This window comes from Watersipora subatra, chromosome 10 (genome assembly GCF_963576615.1).
Source record: "Watersipora subatra chromosome 10, tzWatSuba1.1, whole genome shotgun sequence".
Classification (NCBI taxonomy): Eukaryota; Metazoa; Bryozoa; class Gymnolaemata; order Cheilostomatida; family Watersiporidae; genus Watersipora; species Watersipora subatra.
This window is the reverse complement of record NC_088717.1, coordinates 44,562,248-44,587,017: the sequence shown is the minus strand read 5'-3', so window position 1 is coordinate 44,587,017 and position 24,770 is coordinate 44,562,248. Positions and strand designations below refer to the sequence as shown.

At 37.0% G+C, this 24,770-nt stretch overlaps 1 protein-coding gene across 1 annotated transcript; it reads left to right on the top strand.

The window, feature by feature from the left end:
* Positions 1-9,063: 9,063 nt before the first annotated feature.
* Positions 9,064-15,159, top strand: LOC137407121 (uncharacterized). Its single transcript, XM_068093721.1, has 6 exons — positions 9,064-9,117; positions 9,374-9,418; positions 9,906-9,986; positions 10,162-10,246; positions 10,647-10,752; positions 14,965-15,159. The coding sequence occupies exons 2-6, from the start codon at positions 9,388-9,390 to the stop codon at positions 15,157-15,159; spliced, it is 498 nt and encodes a 165-aa protein (XP_067949822.1). The 5' UTR covers positions 9,064-9,117; positions 9,374-9,387.
* Positions 15,160-24,770: the final 9,611 nt, after the last annotated feature.

The following is a 24,770-nucleotide window of genomic DNA, read 5'->3' as shown; positions in this document are numbered from 1 at the left end:
TATTTTGCCGATCGAGGTAGTAACGACGCTTATGAATTACGAAAAGTTGAGGTTTACCTCTATGGCTTGGAATAAAGCGATTTTCCAAAGCGATAGCAACCGTTTTGGTAGCCGTTGGGCAAAAAACAGTTCGTTATAACAGTGCTGAGTTCGAGTTATATAGAGCCATTTATCATTGCGTGGGAACGGACCAAGCAAATCCAGTCGAGTTAACCATGTGTTCGCTATATCCGAGGGCGAGTTATCCATGTTTCACTGTATATGTATTTTACATTCATTAGGAGGCCTTTTGCTGTTACCTATCACTTATACCTTAACAATGTTAGCAAGCATTCAGTTTTAATGTTTTACTCGACATGCTTATATGTTTAGTAGTAGTTCTAATTTTTTACTCTCTGCTGCTACAATCGGGTAATGACAAACCTGACCCAGCCTATTGAAATTACTTAGTGAACACGTAATAATGTTGATAGTTATTTATGGTAACGCCAAGTCTCTAACGCAAGTTGTGGTTCCTATTGACCAATGCTGCGAAACCAGGTTAGGTACAGACAATTGGTTCCTTTCATCGCTATTCAACATAGGAAGAATGTTGTTTAACTACGTCGTTAGGCGATACGCTTTCTAGTTCCTTTGTTTTTCCGATTGATATACGAATCTAGCTCTTATTGTTGTTTGCTTTTGTGAGTGCATTTTCTGCCACAGCAGTTTACAAGGTCATCAATATGAATCAGATTTATGCCATGATGATGGCAAAAAGTTTGTATCCTGCATTTGGGTGGAGATTTTGAAGGTACATTAAAATTAGGATCGGTTTGCTCTGAAACAGAATTCTTGTATCAAACATACAAATGACAGAATATATAATAACCTCAATGACTTACAATGTTTCTGAAGAGTAATAAAATGCAAATATTCATGAGCCAATAAACCAGGGCTTCCGGATTGGGAGTGCTGACACCTCTAAGGGGTGCGAGCTGTTGTTTGCGAAGTACAAGAATCAATTGTGAAGAGGGAGAGTGTATGTTTGTCGTCTCAACAACTCGCCTATGTGAATCCAGATTTTAATCTTTTCTATACATCAAACATAAATATGGCAACGCCGTCACTCCTGGAAATGATCTCTGCATTTCACTCACAACAAAGAACCACATTTTGATCAGATAATAGCAGAGAAGAAGCAGGAAAAAAGTTAGAGATCATAGAGTGATGTTTTTTATCTGCTGCTGTGAGCAAACATTAGACAGTTTTTAGAATGACCCTCTAATAACACTTTGTTTTCATATATTCCGAATATACATCTGTTTTTAATTATGTTTTGAGACTTTCTTGTTTTATTCAAAACAAGGGGGTAATGTGCCTTCATCAGTCATAGTGGGTTCGGTGATAAGAACGACTAGGGAGTGCTGCGATAAGCTATATTCAGCTATATGAACTTGCAGCATCGTTCAATACCCATTCTAAGTATTAGAAAACAAAATCACAAGTTTTCTAAGCAGTGGTACTTTGGCTACCATCCAAGTAAGGAGTAAATACATCGGATGTCTAAAAATAGCTAATTGTTCAAGCTCGTATTCAGCCTGCTGGTTAGGTCGTATTTCTAGCCTAGTTTTTGATCAATTGAATACAACAATCGTAATCTTTAGTACTAATTCATTTCAATCGAATAAAATCACAATAGAGAAAAAAGCACTGCACTGACTTCTAATGCTGCCTATTCTTTGTTGCCTAGTAGCGAGCAAAAGGTTAGTTTTCTTCTGGCTTACGGGTGTCTGCTGACCGTATGGCTGGTTTGCAATGCTTTGTTATGATAAGCCAAGTTTGAATTCAGGTATTTCATTTCACAGTGGCTATGTTGATAAGTGGAGAACATCTAAAAATATCTCATCTCCTAACTTATAGTTTGAAAAGTTTTTAAGTCTCTTTCTCTATTCTCATTTTACTAAAGCACTATGCACAAATCTACCATAAAAGCAGCCAATCCAAAAATTGAGTTTTTAAAGCTGTTTCGATCCTCTGCTTCCAGAAATAAAGATTTTGATAAAATAATTTATGAAAACTATGGGTTAAACTGGAATGACTGTTATATTATTGTAGAGGGTAGACATTATAGGTGCTTACAGCTTACATTTAAAAAAGGACAAAATTTAAGGGGGGAAGATTAGTTCGAGTTGTATTTCTGCTGAGAGAGTCCGAGTCTAAAAATGGCTTTTAGTCTGTTTACAATTTGAAATATACTTTTGCAAAGACTACACCAAACTATGACAGTACAAAGTGTGTCACCTTTTTTCAACCAATAAAATACAACATCTCTATTCATTTCATTTTGACTGTTAATCATCATAAACACGTAAGAGTCAATACTTTGCTACACGTTATGTGTGATAATTATGGTAATCAATAATTATGGTAATTGGCAATAATCAATAATAATGGAAATAGCCATAATTTAGTTCACTGCTCAGTATTTATAGATGTTAGTGCTATTTTAGCTGATCTTTTGGGAGAGCAGATTATATCCTCATTACGCTTGTATTTTCAGTGCTATAGCATGATATGATTGGTCAATTCCAGCGCTATAGCAAGATATGATTGGTCAATTCCGGCGCTGTAGCAAGATATGATTGATCAATTCCATGTTGAACCCCATCAATAACCATCAAAAGGGCTGTCAAATGGCTATCAAAAACAGACAAACATATTATGCAGCATTTCATGTGACAAAATGGTTTTTACAACCGCTTTTCATTTTACACCAAACTGACTTTATTGGCGTGAAAGCAACGCTGATAACTTGTCAGGGTGTAAATGTTCTTTAAAAATGAATTTACACAAAGTTTTAGTAATGTTGTCAGAAATTATTGATATTTTCCTATCACTTGCGATTGTTTTTGATGTTTGAGGTGGTCTGACTGCCTCTGACTGAGGTGGTCTGACTGCCTCTGACTGAGGTGGTCTGACTGCCTCTGACTGAGGTGGTCTGACTGCCTCTGACTGAGGTGGTCTGACTGCCTCTGACTGAGGTGGTCTGACTGCCTCTGACTGAGGTGGTCTGACTGCCTCTGACTGAGGTGGTCTGACTGCCTCTGACTGAGGTGATCTGACTGCCTCTGACTGAGGTGATCTGACTGCCTCTGACTGAGGTGGTCTGACTGCCTCTGACTGAGGTGATCTGACTGCCTCTGACTGAGGTGATCTGACTGCCTCTGACTGAGGTGGTCTGACTGCCTCTGACTGCCTCTGACTGAGGTGATCTGACTGCCTCTGACTGAGGTGGTCTGACTGCCTCTGACTGAGGTGGTCTGACTGCCTCTGACTGAGGTGGTCTGACTGCCTCTGACTGAGGTGGTCTGACTGCCTCTGACTGAGGTGGTCTGACTGCCTCTGACTGAGGTGATCTGACTGCCTCTGACTGAGGTGATCTGACTGCCTCTGACTGAGGTGGTCTGACTGCCTCTGACTGAGGTGATCTGACTGCCTCTGACTGAGGTGGTCTGACTGCCTCTGACTGCCTCTGACTGAGGTGATCTGACTGCCTCTGACTGAGGTGATCTGACTGCCTCTGACTGAGGTGATCTGACTGCCTCTGACTGAGGTGGTCTGACTGCCTCTGACTGAGGTGGTCTGACTGCCTCTGACTGAGGTGGTCTGACTGCCTCTGACTGAGGTGGTCTGACTGCCTCTGACTGAGGTGGTCTGACTGCCTCTGACTGAGGTGGTCTGACTGCCTCTGACTGAGGTGATCTGACTGCCTCTGACTGAGGTGGTCTGACTGCCTCTGACTGAGGTGGTCTGACTGCCTCTGACTGAGGTGGTCTGACTGCCTCTGACTGAGGTGGTCTGACTGCCTCTGACTGAGGTGGTCTGACTGCCTCTGACTGAGGTGATCTGACTGCCTCTGACTGAGGTGATCTGACTGCCTCTGACTGAGGTGGTCTGACTGCCTCTGACTGAGGTGGTCTGACTGCCTCTGACTGCCTCTGACTGAGGTGATCTGACTGCCTCTGACTGAGGTGATCTGACTGCCTCTGACTGAGGTGGTCTGACTGCCTCTGACTGAGGTGGTCTGACTGCCTCTGACTGAGGTGGTCTGACTGCCTCTGACTGAGGTGATCTGACTGCCTCTGACTGAGGTGATCTGACTGCCTCTGACTGAGGTGGTCTGACTGCCTCTGACTGAGGTGATCTGACTGCCTCTGACTGAGGTGGTCTGACTGCCTCTGACTGCCTCTGACTGAGGTGATCTGACTGCCTCTGACTGAGGTGATCTGACTGCCTCTGACTGAGGTGATCTGACTGCCTCTGACTGAGGTGGTCTGACTGCCTCTGACTGAGGTGGTCTGACTGCCTCTGACTGAGGTGGTCTGACTGCCTCTGACTGAGGTGATCTGACTGCCTCTGACTGAGGTGATCTGACTGCCTCTGACTGAGGTGGTCTGACTGCCTCTGACTGCCTCTGACTGAGGTGATCTGACTGCCTCTGACTGAGGTGGTCTGACTGCCTCTGACTGAGGTGGTCTGACTGCCTCTGACTGAGGTGGTCTGACTGCCTCTGACTGAGGTGGTCTGACTGCCTCTGACTGAGGTGGTCTGACTGCCTCTGACTGAGGTGATCTGACTGCCTCTGACTGAGGTGATCTGACTGCCTCTGACTGAGGTGGTCTGACTGCCTCTGACTGAGGTGATCTGACTGCCTCTGACTGAGGTGGTCTGACTGCCTCTGACTGCCTCTGACTGAGGTGATCTGACTGCCTCTGACTGAGGTGATCTGACTGCCTCTGACTGAGGTGATCTGACTGCCTCTGACTGAGGTGGTCTGACTGCCTCTGACTGCCTCTGACTGAGGTGATCTGACTGCCTCTGACTGAGGTGATCTGACTGCCTCTGACTGAGGTGATCTGACTGCCTCTGACTGAGGTGGTCTGACTGCCTCTGACTGAGGTGGTCTGACTGCCTCTGACTGAGGTGGTCTGACTGCCTCTGACTGAGGTGGTCTGACTGCCTCTGACTGAGGTGGTCTGACTGCCTCTGACTGAGGTGATCTGACTGCCTCTGACTGAGGTGATCTGACTGCCTCTGACTGAGGTGGTCTGACTGCCTCTGACTGAGGTGATCTGACTGCCTCTGACTGAGGTGGTCTGACTGCCTCTGACTGCCTCTGACTGAGGTGATCTGACTGCCTCTGACTGAGGTGATCTGACTGCCTCTGACTGAGGTGATCTGACTGCCTCTGACTGAGGTGGTCTGACTGCCTCTGACTGCCTCTGACTGAGGTGATCTGACTGCCTCTGACTGAGGTGATCTGACTGCCTCTGACTGAGGTGATCTGACTGCCTCTGACTGAGGTGGTCTGACTGCCTCTGACTGAGGTGGTCTGACTGCCTCTGACTGAGGTGGTCTGACTGCCTCTGACTGAGGTGGTCTGACTGCCTCTGACTGAGGTGATCTGACTGCCTCTGACTGAGGTGATCTGACTGCCTCTGACTGAGGTGGTCTGACTGCCTCTGACTGAGGTGATCTGACTGCCTCTGACTGAGGTGATCTGACTGCCTCTGACTGAGGTGATCTGACTGCCTCTGACTGAGGTGGTCTGACTGCCTCTGACTGCCTCTGACTGAGGTGATCTGACTGCCTCTGACTGAGGTGGTCTGACTGCCTCTGACTGAGGTGGTCTGACTGCCTCTGACTGAGGTGATCTGACTGCCTCTGACTGAGGTGGTCTGACTGCCAGGATGTTTCAACATTAAAATTAACAAAACTTTATCACATTTAAAACATTTATTTATTTGGTTCATTTGAAAATCTTGACAGCAAATGAAAATAACAAAGAAATATGCTAGTTATACATATATATAATGCTAGTTCATATATATATACGTATATATATATACGTATATATATATACGTATATATATATACGTATATATATATACGTATATATACGAAAAATTGAAAATTGAAAAAATTGTTTCCTCACCCCGGATACCCCGTATGGGTGGTAATTTCTGCTCTAACTCGGGTCTCCTACCAGAGACCTGGGAGTTTGAGCACTCGCCTCAAGATCTTAGCTGTTCCCAATAGCGCACTTTTCTGCAACTCACCTGAGTTGATTGCTGTTGGTATTTGGGCAAGCCACATTTTATGCGCCGGTGTTATTGCGCCCAGTGCCCAATGACTACTGGGATGACAGTTGTTCTTACATTCCAGCATTTTTCGATCTCTTCTCCAAGAGGGAGATATTTCTCTACCTTTTCTTTTTCTTTGCTGGCTGTATATATATATATATATATACATATATATATATATATATATACACATATATATATATATATATATATATATATATATATATATATATATATATATATATATATATATATATATATATGTTTATATGTATATAGTCAATTTTGTGATCTGAGCACTTTGGTGCCAGCACATTGACTTTCTTAAAGTCTGTGAGGCAACCTAGTTGTTTCATGGCAAGAAGTCAATTCTCATTGGTAATAGGATTTGTGTCCCTTGCCTAAGCTCTGAGCTGCACTGATGAGGCTTCAATAGTCTCTGGTGCCATGCTTACTTCTGGAAGCAGAGGATCGAAACAGCTTTAAAAATTCCCTTTCTGGATTGGCTGCTTTTATGGTAGATTTGTGCATAGTGCTCTAGTAAAAGTGACTTGAGAGATCTTGAAAACTTTTCAAACTATGAGTTAGGAGATGAGATATTTTTAGATGTTCTCCACTTATCAACATAGCCACTGTGAAATGAAATACCTGAATTCAAACTTGGCTTATCATAACAAAGCATTGCAAACCAGCCTTACGGTCAGCGGACACCCGTAAGCCAGAAGAAAACTAACCTTTTGCTCGCTACTAGGCAACAAAGAATAGGCAGCATTAGAAGTCAGCGCAGTGCTTTCTTCTCTATTGTGATTTTATTCGATTGAAATGAATTAGTACTAAAGATTACGATTGTTGTATTCAATTGATCAAAAACTAGGCTAGAAATACGACCTAACCAGCAGGCTGAATACGAGCTTGAACAATTTGCTATTTTTAGACATCCGATGTATTTACTCCTTACTTGGATGGTAGCCAAAGTACCACTGCTTAGAAAACCTGTTATTTTGTTTTCTAATACTTAGAATGGGTATTGAACGATGCTGCAAGTTCATATAGATGAATATAGCTTATCGCAACGCTCTCTATTCGTTCTTATCACCGAACCACCTATGGCTGATAGAATCTCTGGTGCCAGCACATTGACTTGCTTAAAGTCTGTGAAGCAACCTAGTTGTTTCATGGCAGGAAGTCAACTCTCATTGGTAAAGGGATTTGTGTCCCTTGTCTGAGCTCTGAGCTGCACTGATCAGGCTTCAATAGCCGAAACAGTACTGTGTGTAGCATGAGTTTATATATATATATATATATATATATTAAATATATATTATACATGAGTATATATTTATATATATATCATGCCAATGGTGCTGGACCTTTGTGTGTTACTGCTAAATCTCTCTGCTCTGTGTAATAAGCTATAAGTGAACCACACCTACATCTCTAACTATGAGTAACAGCCTCATACTATCTAAAAGTACTTAGTCTAACTTTCTGAAATTCTCTTTCATTAATAATCTTTTGGTTTAATGCTGCAATTAACGTTGCGTATATTTAGTATCTTTTAAAATCATGCATTAATTCATATTTTTAATGAGAATTAAATTAGCCAGCATTCTATTTAATGGTTTTGGTGAATTGTGTTCTAAATAAGCATATCAGGGTAAATAGTGCATATCATTTTACATTTCAGCATGAAACCAGTATTCCATAAATATTCTTTATACGTATAATAATAAGCATTAAAAATGATAATCTATATATATATATATGTATGTATCTCAAAGTTTAAGTGTGCGTGGTTCGGTTTGTCTAGCTATAGTTATTAAAATCTAGGATTGAAGAGTCTGTATTACAGAAAATTTGATCTCAGAACCTCCCGTTGCCCAGATATGCCAAACCATTGAGCAATATGGACTCATTGGGCGATGCATGTCGCTGAAAAAAGGCATACCGCACTGTGTTATGGCGCAATGTCATTTTATGCTTGATCTCACGGCTTTTATCAGCTAGTTTAGCAATACATGTACTAATTTACTCATATTAGCTGTTGGCAATGTGCCAGGCTAAAGGAAAGTGGCAGGCAACTACATTACCTGTCACTATTTATAAGTAGTCTTTAATACCTGTGCAACGCCGGGCATTCCACTAGTATAATAATATTATTATAATATAATAATAACATTTAAATAATAATTCTAGTTTTCTTCAAAGCAAAAAAATTTGTTGTTTTGTAAACAATACTGATTATAATCTATAGTAATGTTGATGATTTACATTGTTTCTGAAATGTAAATATGGAAATATCCATGAGCCATCACACTATTGTACCAACTTGCAACATCGCTTGTCATTCGTTCAAAAGTTTTGAAAGCAAAACCACAAATTTCTCTTAGTGGTAATAATTTGTCTAACATTCAAGCAAGCCGTAAGCATAGCAAATACCTAAACTAAGGGCGGCAAGTTATTTTCTCAATCATTTTGCACAAGGTAAATTTTGATATTTATTATCATTCTCTAAGTGATCAATTTACAATTTCTAGCTTGAGTTAGATGCATTTATCTCACATGCAAATTATCTTATCTTAAACAACAGCGATAACAATTTTGATTATTATATTACTGGTTTTTAGTATTAGTTCAAGTTCACAAAACTATTGATGAACAAGATACAGATCGATTTCCTTAACCTATCTCACTTATTTCACCAGCGTGAACTATGGTCTCACTATCATCCACTTACTATTCCCTACTTAGTGTTAAGGCCGTGAATACTGCTGCCTATTCTTTTGAGAATCCATTCTATTGATTACGTTTGCTGTTTTGTTACCTTGTTTTGATAGAGACCATGAATTTTCTCTCGTTAGCAGCCATTGAAATGTGTGTTGGTTACAGAAGTAAACTTAGTAACAAGCCATTATTACTGCTTGCACACTCTCTTTAGTTTCCAGTTGCCAGCGAGAGGTCGTTTGAAAGAGACAGCATTGAGAAGACCAGAGTAAGTGTGAGCTGCCAGCAACAGTCTTTTTATGAAATATTCTATTTAGATAAATATTTTTTCATTGATGAGTACTGCGATGTTGGCTAAAAACATTTGTTTATCAGGATTATAATGTTCTAATCAGCTTTGAGAAAGTCGGTTCAAAGTCATCTGAGAATGTGAAGATAGATCACTTGTGATTTAAAAGTTATATGGGTATCTCAATCGGAATTATTTGATAACGGTTTTAAAGTGTCTGTTTTATTGTTTGTAGCTCTTTAATCCAGGATGCAGCACCTAAAAGTACTTACCCTCATGGGTAAGTTGAATCAGTGTATTCCAATTTACTATTTTACCTCTGCCTAATACGCTACCTTTTTATCATTTTATCATTGATTCCTCTTTTTGACGTTTTATAAAGATAGTCATCTTTATAAAGCTATAAATAATTTTAATGATTAAAAAATATTTAATATAAAATGTTTATCGTTAAACATGTTGTAACATACAATCTCGCACAAGTTATTTCACCATTTCTCAAAGTTAACAATTTCACTATAAATTTAAATAACAATCAATAATCAATTTTATATCAATAGAACTTGAAGGCTGTAGAGGTAAAGGACATTCTTCATAATGGAAGCGGATAACATGTTAAAATTAAAAAGCGTGAAATGTTTTGAAGGCTGTATAATCCTCCAAAAATAATTACTTTGAATATAGTTTAAGCGAGCCAATACTTTTGAGTAGAAGTTATATATGTATTTATATTAGTTACTCATATAAGATATTGAAATATTCTACAGGTCTGTTGCTGGCTGGCACACAGGCTATGACAACAGATGAACCCGATGACATGTCTCCCACCACAGAAGAAACACCAGATGGTTGGTTTTTTTTATAAATTTCTCACTTCGCTGTTTTTTTAAATGCCTTATCATCTAAATGTATTCTTTTAATCAGCACTTTAATGTTTTGTTCTGAGTCAGTTAAATATATGGATTGACTATTTATTGTCTCTATAAATCACTTTTAAAATACTACTATAAACATTCATTTCAGCTGGAAGCATGACTTGCAAGTTTAATGAAAATGATGACAAGTCTTGCGTCGGTGGATGTTTTGGCCTTATCAATGAAGATCAAGCGTAAGATATTTATGACGTATATCTTTTTTAATGATTACATAAAACCATCTAACGAGTACCGTTTTTTCATTTTTTTAGCTACTCAAGTTTCATTACTTTCTCAAACAGAACTTGTGTAAAAGCCACACATTATCTATCAATTTTAGAGGCGCTTATAACTATACACGCATTTATGGTTTATTTTCTAAAACTATATTTACTTAGTCTAAATTAAATAAAAGTTACAAAACTATCTTGACAAAATTAAACCTGGATTGACAAAGAATCGAAAAAAAATTTTGAAAAATTTCACAGATAAATTTTACATCAGTCTCTCTTCGCTTATCGTATAAAGAATTTGTGCCATACATAGAGTCGTCTTTTTTGCTTGGACTCATCCATTGAATATCTATTATTACAGGGTGAGCACGGGTTGCATAGGAGATCTCGACTTTGCAGGGTCCGGCTTTACAGTAACAACATGTGGTGATGATGAAAAAAACGGACGTTGCATGGACGCTTTAATAGTAAGAATTTATTTTATTTCAATTGGACGATCATAACTATTACAACTATTAGTTTGATGATAGGAAACATCAAAGTGCATTCAAATTATAGAAGAATGAACAAACCTGTTAGGTTTGTTAGGTTTCATGCTCTGTCGTCACTGTGTCCAGTTATAGAAATTAAAACCTAGCAATGGAAAATTCCCACCTTACTAGAACTAAACTAGAATTTAACTTGCGATGACTGCAATTGCAAGTATGCAAACACGGCAAGGCTAAGCCTTCCCACAACGACCAACAAGCTTTACCACAGGCCTAACCCTAAGGTTAAGCCGTTCATATCTTACTTAGCTCATCTACAGTATCTTTATAGCGATTAAAGCTAAATATGTACGTTTTATTATGAGTTAATATTACATTTATATATAATATATATATAATATTGCTTATGTTCTTCTTTTGAAATTTTTTACAAGCCATTTTAAAATTTATTGTTCATTTTTCTTTATTTTTAATTGTGTATTTTCAATTTCAAATGTTCCGTTATAGTCGCGCTGTAACGGAACAATTTAAATTTTCACTTTCCGGTTATTACAAAGGGCAATCGCGAGAAATTGTAAAACTACAAAATGTTTACATGGACATTCTCGAGTAGGAATTGTCTCTACTTTCTTTCTCGATTTGGTCAAACAAAGTACCCTCATGCGCTTAGATGATGTTTTTAATTTCGATATCTCATTTGTACGTTTGTGTCACTATCAACTATCAAGAGGTACCAGTACCCTCATATTCAAAATTCTGATGGATAGCTTCTGCAGCAACAGTAACCTTTTTTATACTCAGACTTCTATGCACTCTCTGGTATTATTATTTCAGCAAATTTCTGATTTTTATTTTGTTTTATCAGTTTGATTTCTTTGCATCAGTATTCCTTCACTTTTCATTGTAACCATGGTAACAAATCATACGTTATCTAGTCATTACTTTTTAATCATTTCACATTTAAACACCTTTGCAGTTGTTTTAGTTTTTCTTTAAGTTTATTTAAACTGCGCAAAACACTTTTGTCATGCCATGAAGTTTGAAAGTTATGATGGTAAAAGTTGTATATGTCAAATAAAAATAAATTTCCCATTCAAAGCTTTTTTGTTACTAGAGCAATGCCGGGCATTCACCTAGGATACATATATACATATATACAGTCATTTATATATATACACCTATTTATATATATATATATAAATAGGTATAAAGGTATATTATATATAATATATATATATATAAATAGGAATATATATATATAAATAGGAATATATATATATAAATAGGAATATATATATATAAATAGGAATATATATATATATATATATATATATATATATATATATATATATATATATATATATATATATATATATATATATATATATATATACTGATGAAGAAGAAGGTTGCAGTTCACTAGAAGAGAGTGCTCAATATTAAAATAGAGCATTTATATAAACTATATTAAGAACTGAAAACTTTTAAAACATTTTACAACTTAAAGTTTCATGGTTGCTACCATTCATCAGGTAAAATTAAAATGAACTTTTAATTTTAATTTTACCTGATGAATGGTAGCAACCATGAAACTTTAAGTTGTAAAATGTTTTAAAAGTTTTCAGTTCCTAATATAGTTTATATATATATATATACATGTATATATAATGCTTATATATGCCCCATATAAACACTATATATATATGTTATATACTAGCTGTGCTACCCGGCGTTGCCCGGGTAATAAAAAGTCTATGGTCAAAAAGTTCATTTGTATTTAACATATAACAACATTTGCCATTTTAACTTTCAAACTACATATCATGAGAAAAGTGTTTTGTGTAATTGAAATAAATGAAGAGAGGAAATAAAAACAACCGTAAAGGTTATCAAATGTTTTCAAACAACTTTTAAACTTCATATCGTGAAAAAAAATTTTCGTGGAGGTCAAATAAGTCTTGAAACCTTTATTTGACGTAAAGTAAACATAGAGTAAAGTAGAATAACATGGAGTAAAATAAACATAGAGTAAAGTAGAATAACATAGAGTAAAGTAAACATAGAGTAAAGTAGAATAACATAGAGTAAAGTAAACATAAAGTAAAGTAGAATAACATAGAGTAAAGTAAACATAGAGTAAAGTAGAATAACATAGAGCAAAGTAAACATAGAGTAAAGTAGAATAACATAGAGTAAAGTAAACATAGAGTAAAGTAGAATAACATAGAGTAAAGTAAACATAGAGTAAAGTAGAATAACATAGAGTAAAATAAACATAGAGTAAAGTAAACATAGAGTAAAGTAAACATAGAGTAAAGTAGAATAACATAGAGTAAAGTAAACATAGAGTAAAGTAGAATCACATAGAGTAAAGTAAACATAGAGTAAAGTAGAATAACATAGAGTAAAGTAAACATAGAGTAAAGTAGAATAACATAGAGTAAAGTAAACATAGAGTAAAGTAGAATAACATAGAGTAAAGTAAACATAGAGTAAAGTAGAATAACATAGAGTAAAATAAACATAGAGTAAAGTAAACATAGAGTAAAGTAAACATTGAGTAAAGTAGAATAACATAGAGTAAAGTAAACATAGAGTAAAGTAGAATAACATAGAGTAAAGTAAACATAGAGTAAAGTAGAATAACATAGAGTAAAGTAAACATAGAGTAAAGTAGAATAACATGGAGTAAAATAAACATAGAGTAAAGTAAACATAGAGTAAAGTAAACATAGAGTAAAGTAGAATAACATAGAGTAAAGTAAACATAGAGTAAAGTAGAATAACATAGAGTAAAGTAAACATAGAGTAAAGTAGAATAACATAGAGTAAAGTAAACATAGAGTAAAGTAGAATAACATAGAGTAAAGTAAACATAGAGTAAAGTAGAATAACATAGAGTAAAATAAACATAGAGTAAAGTAAACATAGAGTAAAGTAAACATAGAGTAAAGTAGAATAACATAGAGTAAAATAAACATAGAGTAAAGTAGAATAACATAGAGTAAAATAAACATAGAGTAAAGTAAACATAGAGTAAAGTAAACATAGAGTAAAATAAACATAGACGTAAAATAAACATAGAGTAAAGTAAACATAGAGTAAACATAGAGTATCGGTAAAGTAAGAAGATTTAAATATTGTGTATCTTTCGCTAGAAAAAGCTATGCTGGAATATGATGTATATTTGCAGTCAATCGGAACGCTCTGTTTCACAACCAAAACAAACCTGTTAATTAATTTTTCTGCAAAGGAAACGCCTACAAAAAATGTTTAGCCAAGTCTGATAAATTTGCAATAGTAATAAGAAAATTATTTTTCTGTCTGGATTGAAGTTGTTAGTCACATAGGCAGTACTATGTTGTTAGTCACATAGGTAGTACCAAGTTGTTAGTCACATAGGCAGTACTATGTTGTTAGTCACATAGGCAGTACTATGTTGTTGGTCACTTAGTCAGTACTATGTTGTTGGTCACTTAGTCAGTACTATGTTGTTAGTCACATAGGCAGTATTAAGTTGTTAGTCACATAGGCAGTATTAAGTTGTTAGTCACATAGTCAGTATTAAGTTGTTAGTCACATAGGCAGTATTAAGTTGTTAGTCACATAGGCAGTATTAAGTTGTTAGTCACATAGTCAGTACTATGTTGTTGGTCACTTAGTCAGTACTATGTTGTTGGTCACTTAGTCAGTACTATGTTGTTAGTCACATAGGCAGTATTAAGTTGTTAGTCACATAGGCAGTATTAAGTTGTTAGTCACATAGGCAGTATGAAGTTGTTAGTCACATAGTCAGTACTATGTTGTTGGTCACTTAGTCAGTACTATGTTGTTAGTCACATAGGCAGTATTAAGTTGTTAGTCACATAGGCAGTATTAAGTTGTTAGTCACATAGGCAGTATTAAGTTGTTAGTCACATAGTCAGTACTATGTTGTTAGTCACATAGGCAGTATTAAGTTGTTAGTCACATAGGCAGTATTAAGTTGTTAGTCACATAGTCAGTACTATGTTGTTGGTCACTTAGTCAGTATTAAGTTGTTGGTCACTTAGTCAGTACTATGTTGTTAGTCAGAGGTAGCACCGAGCTGTTAGTCACATAGGTAGCTCGGTAAGCATGTTTTGACGTATCTTGAGATTATGTTACTATAAAGAAAATGTGAGAATTACCTTTTAAACTTTGCCATTTTAGGATGGCGAGACAGTGGAGGTTTGCATGGGTTGCTGTACAGACTCAGATAACTGTAATGAGAAATACATAGACCTTTGCTCTTTTCCCAGCACTGCCGACAAGTGTGCTCTCATTACAACTACAGATGGCGCTGCCGAGAAGTGCCTCTCTCTATCGCTCTTCATGCTGACTATGGTTCTGCTTAAATTTTTTTAAGTTCAGCTAGCTAGTTTTTTTAATACAAATATTAAACAGCTGCAGTCTATATGACGACACAATGTGTTTGACTCCTGACTGCTGTACCTAAAAAATATAGCATAATACTCACAGTTTTAACATAGCTATGTAATTTTTAGCTGACCAATGCAACAAGAATTTTGTGTGAGAGCTTATATTGTTTTTTTTTAATAATTTTTACAATATTTTTATTTTTTTAGAAAATTATCACGTAGTTGTTTGCCGCCGAGAACTTTGGAGTTTTTATTCGTAGTTTCGGTGTTACAGAGTTTCATGATTGGTGACATATGATTGTGCGGGGCCTTTTCATTGGCTAGTCACGTCATTAGGCACTATTCCTGTTACGCTGTATCATAGCCGATGACTTAGTCGAACTAAATCCGAGGAACATGGTGATAAACATGATGTTGTATTCTTCTGGATGCACTTGTCTATGACTGCCATGATCCTTTTTGGGTGATGCATGAGACATGGCATATGAAATGAAGTCTGCTTACGGATAGCATCAGCTACATATTTTGTTGTTTTAGAAAATACAATGCAACCAGATTTGAGTGACCGATCTATTGTCTTATTTCATAAGTACCATAGAGCAGAAGAGAAGCATTTCTAACTGATGAGTTTCAAAAGTTAGCTTATGATGATGCAACATATTATTGCAACTGGTGATGCAAGAGCTATTGATAGTCGACAAAAACATAACTTGTACTTCTATTTGAATAAGTCTATGAATAAGTCTATGCAATGCTCCGTAATCCTCATAATGCTAGTTTAGTTTTTTAGCTTGGGTATTTCTGTCCAAACGGTGTTATCTTTTATGCCCTCAGTATGGCACAGACAGCAAACATGGTCAGAAAAGCAGAACATCGCAGTCAATCCTAGGCTCCTAGTTATCGCCAGTCCAAGGTGGCAATTACTTGTACAAAGTTCATCCATGGCTTGTGCTGGTTTGATGTGAACAACTGGCCATCACGTCTCGAAGTTTAGCTCATATATTTTACGTAATGGCTGCTCCCTTGGGGCATGAATAAGGATTATTTGAACTTGAAGATTGAAGATATAGATTATGATATGCATGCACTTGCAAGCACTTCATGACACCGAACTAGAAATGATTCGCCATGCACACTCGTTAGACACTGTCATACTGTATATGTAGCTGTAAAAATGAAACAACACCTGTAACTTCATTCGGTTAGGTCGATGAACAACTGTACTCAATAAAAATGCCTCACTACATTGGACAACATGAAAATTTCAACTTTCCATCATTAGAAATGCTTTTTAGCTATATTTAATTTATTATTTTGCGTAAGCTGATTAGTAAGGCAAGAGTGCCCTGCCACTTAAAAGTTTCTTGCATTACTTATGTGAAAAACCAAGATATTTCTTGTAGCCTCTTCTATCTACCAACTAGTTGTGCTACCATTCTAGTTCAATGACTCAAACAACCGTAGGTCGTCAGGAAGCAGTGCTGATCAATCAACCTACACAGCCATCTTTAATTAAGTTATATTAGTGGACGCACAAGTACAAAGAGAAACTTGCTTGTTATTCGTTGCTAGGCAACAGAGAATGAACAGCATTTAAAGTCAGCGAAGTGTTGTAACCTCTATTGTAATTTTAATAATTTGCGTGAAGGGCTGTAATTGTTGTCATGAATAGAACTGAAAATAGACTACGCCATTAGCAGTTGTGTGAATTGCTATGTGGCCATTGTTTAAGGGAGTCGGCGTTTCTTTGCTCTAATGAAAAAACATTCACATGCTTTGATTTCTGAGTGCATATTGTGTACCCACAATGCTTTATTTTTACTATAAAGAGAACCGTGTGCGTCTGTCCAAAGCCGCGGTTAGAGGTGAGGAAAAATATTGCATCATGCTGGCAATCAAACACAGATGTTCAGCTTTGTGGACTGACACATGTAGTCATTACACATCATCTCTCATGGCGCACGGAACTGCCATTGTACAAGTTACCGTAATAAGAGCTGGATCCATTTGTTTGATTAAAGATATCTTTGAAGGTTAGGAAAAAGATTGATTTTAGCAGAATTCAAACTTATGATTTTCAGCTTCATAGAACAACGCTCTACCACCTGCACCAATTAACCAGCTTGCCATACTATGGAAAGATTGTGCAGTTATTTGTTAAACTTGGCGATCTCTCATGGCGCACAGCACCGCCTGGTAATAAAAAAGCTTGATCAATCGATTGATCAATTGTTATATGCAGACATACAAAAGATCGACCAGACGTCTTTAAAATTACCAACTTTATGAGCTTCTTGCATTAGTTTTAATGTTGGGTAGAGTTGGGTTGCCATTGTATGAAATGTAGGACTTTATTTGCATATGTCATTACAGTTTGAAACATATATAGAAAACACAGCGCCAAAAAACATAAAAGCGAAATCATAGTTGAATGCATTTAATTTAGAGAAAAGTATAAGTTACACAGTTTTTTACACTTTTTAGATTCTGACCCAAAATACAAAGGGGCTGAAAATCTTTGTTTAGCATGTCAAAGTTCACCTCAAATTCTATTATACAGCGGGTGATTGCCGGCGACAAGAATATCTGATGGCTGATATCTCAATCTTTTAGTTTACCATGCATTATCTTCAACGAGGCAGTAATTTATTAAAACTGTTATGTGAAAACAATATTTGACAAAATTATGTCTATCAGAGAGCTTTTTTTTTAGAAACCAACTATATTTTGGAAGCAGATTAATGATAATGAAAAGCATTTTATATTATACCTGCTATAGTAATAAGCATACTTTATATGTGATGTGTTTAAAGGTTGACTTGCAACAAAATTCACATTACAGTTATCTAGTATCAAAAGGTTCACCGTGTCTTACTTTGCTATGTTGTAGGTGCAAAATATGTGGAAATGTGATTACAAGCTCTTAAAAGCTCAAAAACTAACAGTTAAAAAAACGGCCATATTTTGGAATCCCTTTATTTTGATGACGTACTCAAATCGACGTGGTTATTGTTTGACACGTGATGTTATCACGTGAAATTAAAGGCCAATAAAAGGCTCAGTATAGGTAACACTTTTCGCAGTAATAGTTTAAGACAAACGCTTCGGGTTCTACCGAAAAGCCCGTATCAAATCTGGACGCTCGCTACTTTACAGTTTTGTTTCAGCTTGGTCTAATCACTAGTCATAATCTGATCATGTGATCATATTTTCTGCCAAATGGCACAAACAACTTCTGCAAAAATTTTTGACAATCATAGGTGACCAACAGGCTCCTCATTTTTATCAGAAGATAATATGCACCCTTCGAGCTAAGGTTAAAAAATTAAACTAACTTTTAGGCTAGGTTTTGAGATATCAGTGCTCAAAGTGACAGCATTACATTGCTAATTAAATAGACGCGTAAGGACAATAGACATAGTTTTATTGAATGCATGAAGTATATTTGTGAAAATATTTTGACGAATAAGGTTGCATGAAAGTGTAAACAGAAGCACATCGTGTTCAACTACGTCACATTTGAGCCGTTTGACATGGATTCCAACCTACGGCGTTTTCGTGATGGCTGCGATTAACTGTTCGTTTTTGAGCTTTTAAGAGCTTGTTATCACATTTCAACATACTTTGCACCTACAACACAACAGAGTAAAACATGGTGAATCTTTTAATACCTGTGAATTTTGTAATATGAATTTTGTTGCAAGTCAACCTTTAACAAAGTTTGGATGCAAAAAGAAGCTAAATCCTATCTTCTAGTGATACATTTAAATTTGTGAAATCTTGTGAAATCTTGCGTTGGTGGAATTAAAGCCAGACAACTATACAAACACCAAAACACTTTTGTAACATTTTCAAAACATTTTGTACCCATACTGGTAAAAAGGAAGACGTGAGAAAGAAGGCATAAGAAATGTTGTTTACGAGAAGATTTGGTATTTGAAAACTTAAAAATGTGTTCTTATATCTTTATTTGTCCAAAATATTCAATAGGCTAGCTCTAATTTATAAATATCTACTGTTATGGTACCACATTACATGGTGCCACAGTCTATATACATGTATATACATAAGAAGGTTCTCACTAATATCATAGAAGCATACCAGATTAAGCATGACATCAAAACGAAAATTATAAAAATGAAAGAGAAATGCAGACCAGAGATTAATTGATTGGAGACAATAGAAAAAATGATTAAGGTTTTGGAGTATCGTGCGAGTATTTAATAAAGACGTGAATCATTATACTCAAAGTTGGTTGAGGCTAGTATGCAAACAGTTGCGTAGTTAGGAACCTTTGACTGATTCTAAGGTATCTAGCTTTATACAAATTCATTTCTCAGTAAGAGTGCGTTTGCTTACTCAAATGGCAGCAATATTATCCAAAGTCAGCAGTTGAGACAGCTCTACAGCCTTTAAAGCTCCAAAGTCTTTGACTAAGATAAATCAGAGATATGTTTCCTTACCTGATTTTACACCTGAGTAAACTTTCTTTTGTAGTTTCGCTTTGTTTTTTCTGTACTTTCGGTTTATGTGAAAATTCAAAATTTTGATCACTTTTTGCAGTCAATATTTTCAGCATAATTCTAAAATTTCTAGCAGATTAAACTGTCAACTTTTGAGATATTGTCACAACACAGAAGGCACACTTCACAAACTGAAAATTAAAAAATTGGCACCGACAGAACATTAATTTTTAATAATATACTAATCGAAGTTTTTAGTAATGAACGATCAAAAATAGACAGAGCTGGTGAGGTTTTTCTTCTCAGTGACATAAGCTTTACACTAAAGCTATTTGTTTTTCTACTCATAAAAAATATATGCACTTTATCAGCCTTTCTGTTTCTTTAGTTACCTACAAAACATCACATCTTTGAAAGAATGTAGAAAGACTATTTACTAAGTGTTATTTTTGCTTTTTTTCTGAAAGATTAGGGCTTCGATATCATATTTAGTTCAATAGGAATTGTGCTATTTTAAGGGCTGCCACAGTTGATTAAAGTAATTAACACATTCTGGGATCAGAGTGTTGTTTGTGTATGGAAGGCTATGGTTCAAGGTGTTAAAAAGAGAGCTAACCATGTTTACGAGACACAAGTTCTATATAGAGGTCATACAGCGGCGCTGAGTAACGTGAAACACTGCGCAAACTGATTGAAATATGAAGTTCATCGAGGAGTAAGGAAACAGAGTCAGGAAACTTCAGTAATTAAAGCTACGAACTTCAAACTTGGGCTTTTCATTGTACCTGATAATTACTCAAATTCTAATCAAAGCCAATAAACGCCTGCAAATACGGACTGTTTAGTGTTTATATTGTCTGCTTTACTTTGTAGTAAACAACAGAGTCATTAGTCAAAGCTAATAGCCATAGTATGGTTGTCAATTTGACGTCAGGTCATTGTCAGCGTAAAAAACAGCCTTTCTTCATTTTTTTCTTGCATGCCCTTTCATCTTTCTTTTTTTTCATTCTCTCTGTTTCTCAAATTCTGATTTTGTTTTTCTTTTCTCTTGGCTTATAAAGAGAATAATTGCTTTCTCTCAAAGAGCACTTCATTTTTTTCATTTTCCATATCTCTCTCTCCCTCTCTCTTTTTTCTCTCTTCCCCTCTCCCTCTCTCGCCCTCTCTCTCCCTCTCTCACCCTCTCCCTCTCTCGCCCTCTCTCTCCCTCTCTCGTCTTCTCGCTTCCTCTCTCGCCCTCTCCCTCTCTCGCCCTCTCTCTCCCTCTCCTTCTCTCACCCTCTCTCGCCCTCTCCCTCTCTTTACCTCTCTCGCCCTCTCCTCTCACCCTCTCTCGCCCTCTCCCTCTCTCGCCCTCTCTCTCCCTCTCTCGTCTTCTCTCTTCCTCTCTCGCCCTCTCCCTCTCTCGCCCTCTCTCTCCCTCTCCTTCTCTCACCCTCTCTCGCCCTCGCCCTCTCTTTACCTCTCTCGACCTCTCCTCTCACCCTCTCCCTCTCTTGCCCTCTCCTTCTCTCACCTTCTTTCACCTTCTCTCACCCTTCAGCTTTTTTCTCTATGCTCTATTCTTTCTTTTTATTTCCCTTTCAATTTTTATTTTTGTTCAGTTTTTCTCTACAAAGATTCCTCTCACCCACCGTTTTTACTCCAAGTTTTTCTCTCATATAGACATTCAAACTGTTTCTGTGCCAGCTTTTTTTTATCTTTCTATTTTGCACTTGATCTACGCTGTCAGAATATTAATCATCAAAGTGTGTATAGTAAAGCTCGGGTCAGCAAGTACACTGTTGCAATAAAGTTGGACAATCTTGCTTTTTAAGTAACACGCTGGAGACAGGTGTAGACAACTGATAATTGTCTAAAACCTATCAAACAGTGTAGAGTATATATCAGGGCTAGGCAAAGTGCAGCATTAAATCCGCATGCGGCTCTTTGCAAATTTTGTTGCGGCTCTTTCAACTCTGTGAAAATTCAAACTCTTTTGAGGTATATAAAAATGTCTTTATAATATACCCTACAAAACTACATGCATTGTGACATATTAGGCTTATTTGAAAGTAAACTACTACTGCATTATATATAGCCTGCACATGCATCATGAGTCATAATCCGTGACACCATGCACATGTAGCTTTTCCGATGTAATAACGGCGGTGCTGACCTAATGATGACAAAATTAGAATGCTGCAGAAATATTCATTAGGAAGTCATTTCCTCATGATTTCATAATGCTGGCTTATATAACATGCTGTGTCTTAGGTGAACATGTCATTTGCAATGAGGCCAATTAATGCAGTGGGGGTAGGAATGGCGTCTTCAACAAAAATAAACCATTTCCAGAGTTACAATGGGAACCTCACAAAGTGAAAAAAATCGAAACAGATCTACAAGAGAATTTCAAGATGAGTGGACTCTGGAATATGCGTTCATCTTTAAGCATAGCAAACCGCAATGTCTATTGTGCCAGGAAACAATCTCCACTAACGAGAAGACGAACATCAAACGACATCATGAGACAAAACACAAAGAGTTTGCTACTACACTTCCACTAGAATCTGTTGCTAGTCATCAAAAGCTAGATGAACTTCAAAAATTACTAACTTCTTCAGAAAATATGCTAGCTTCTTTAACAGCTGCTGATAAACCTGGTACAGAAGCTTTTCTACGAGTGTCAAAGATTCCAGCAAAAGCAATGCTTCCCTATTCTCATGCTGAGATTGTAAAATAATGTATTGTTGAGGCTATGCAAACACTTTTTCCAGATAAGCGTGATGTGATTGGTAAAGTCAAGACAATACCACTCTCTAGGAGAACTGCCACTGGTAGAATTGAAAGCATTAATGATTATCTCAATATGACTTTGCTAACTCATATAGACTAGGCAGATTACTTTTCAATCGCTATTGATGAATCTAATGATATAATGGATGTAGCTCAATTAGCAGTTTTTGTAAAAATTGTATGTAGGCTACTGTGTGTACACTAACAACTGGTAATGTCATTATTACCATGCAGTTGCAAGCTGAAGTCATACAAGTGCATTTTAAGAGACAGTAAATAGAGAACACAACTCCAAATGGAAAAGGATGCAACTACATGTACATGTATTTTATGATATTTGTTTCAAAGCGACTAACCCACACATTTATACTCCATGCTTCTTTATAGAGCATCAGCATGTTTCTTTATAAAGCATCAGTATTATGCTTTAATCTTATACCTTGTGTTGGCAATTCTTTAGCCTGTCTTGACAAACCGTTGTTTTGCGGAGTTGTCCCCTGTCGAGTGGGCGAGCAACGCAACACTGTTGTGTTGCTCGCCCGCGCGACGGCGGACAACTCCGCAAAAACAATAGTTTGTCAAGACAGGCTAGCGATTCTTTGATGGTGAAAAAATGAAGGAGGAGCTTCTTGCTTTGGTTGGATTAGATGAAGAAACCACCGGCCAAACTATCTATGATGCCCTTGTTAAAGGACTTGATAATATGAAGATACCTCTCCACAAATGCATATCTGTAACAACAGATGTTGCACCAGCCCTGGTTGGAAGAGAGCAAGGTGTCATAGCTAGATTGAAGAAGGATATGCCATCAATGCTAGCATTCCATTGCATCATCCACCAAACTGTTTAATGCAAAAAACTAAATGATCACTTTCGACAACTAATGTGTAAGGCTATTGTTGTGTCCTCACTGTAATGTTTTTTATTCCAGTACTGAGTTTACAATGAATTGGTAGGAGACATCCCAAGTATATATATGTATAGATAGCTGTTAGCAAAAGTATTATCCTGGAATAATACATAAATAGCCAGCTATGTATAATGACATAGTCAATATCATTTGCCATGTAATTCCCTGGCTATCTATTGTAATGTCCCAACACCTCCCTGCTAGCTTGAAGTTTTATGGGTGACTTCAGCGATTACCTTGTCTCTTTGAGCGTCTGGGATTGTCCCTGTTGTATTCATTGCCATCAGGTAACTTTGAATTTCGTCTTTTCGGCTTTGGTGCTGCAGCTGTAGGCAATTGTTGCGATTGTGGAAGACTGCTTGGAGTGGTTGGTATTCGACAGGTGGTTCGGCATCTTCTGGTGAAGCATGTCTAGGACAAGGCTGTTCCAGATGTCTCTTCCAGGTGGGTCCTCTGGGTAGTACTCTAACATTGACTGTTCTGCTGCCAAATACCTTGATAACAACAGCTTCCATCCATTTAGGCTGTTTATCTCTTTTGGGTCCACAGTATAAAGCATAGCATGGTGTTCCAACTGTGTAATGATGAACTGTTTTAGTTGATTGTTTGTCCTGCATCTGTTTGCTTTGAGCTAAGTGCTTAATCTTCCGCGATTGAGATTGGTTGATTAATCCATCCACTGAGATTCCAAGCTGTCAAATACCATTTCTTCCTAGAAGGTTGAGACTTGGTATTTTGCTTACGACAAAATGTAATTGCTTCTCATGTTGATGTGAATCTAGCTTTGTTTTGAGGAGACTCCTAGTATGTCGATCTTGTCTTTTGTTGCGGATTCATAATGAACTTCTGAAGTTTTGAGTGTAGGGCTTCCATTTTCCTCCAGTTGTCCAATAATATGAAGTTGTCTCCCGCTCCAGTGTCCACTTCCATAGTCATTACGTGACCTTGTAATTCAAGGTTGACATGTAGCTGTGGATTAGTGTTGACGGTTTTGACGACCTTCACTAAGTTCAGAGGCTTAGCACCTTTCTGCTTTTAACGGCAGACGATTTCTAGATGTCCTGTAAGTTTACAGTAATTGCAGGTAGATTTCTTATATCTGCATTCGATAGATTTGTGGTTAGATTTTCCACTTCGGTAGCATTTCTGTTGATCTGCAGATGTTGACGGTTTTGAAGTTGTCGTCTTCTTGTTTACCACCTTGACAGGATTTGCTGCACCACAGACTGTTTCCTTTGCCACTTTTGCTGCTTCCTCCATTTCCATAGCAACTTCGATAGCTCTGGCAAAAGTAAGGTCTTCATCTTTCAATTTGAATAGTGCTTTAAGTATTGCTTCATTTCCGACTGAGCAGATGAATCTTGTACGTGAAGCTTCATCTTGTGCATCGGTAATACTTGCAAAGTCACAAGTTGTAGCATCATGTCTTATTCTTGCTGCTAACTC

Coding starts and splice junctions, on each gene's coding strand:
- LOC137407121 (XM_068093721.1), top strand. CDS start 9,388: ATGCAGCACCTAAAAGTACTTACCCTCATGG. Junction 9,419..9,905: donor AAAAGTACTTACCCTCATGG/GTAAGTTGAATC, acceptor AATATTCTACAG/GTCTGTTGCTGGCTGGCACA. Junction 9,987..10,161: donor CACAGAAGAAACACCAGATG/GTTGGTTTTTTT, acceptor CATTCATTTCAG/CTGGAAGCATGACTTGCAAG.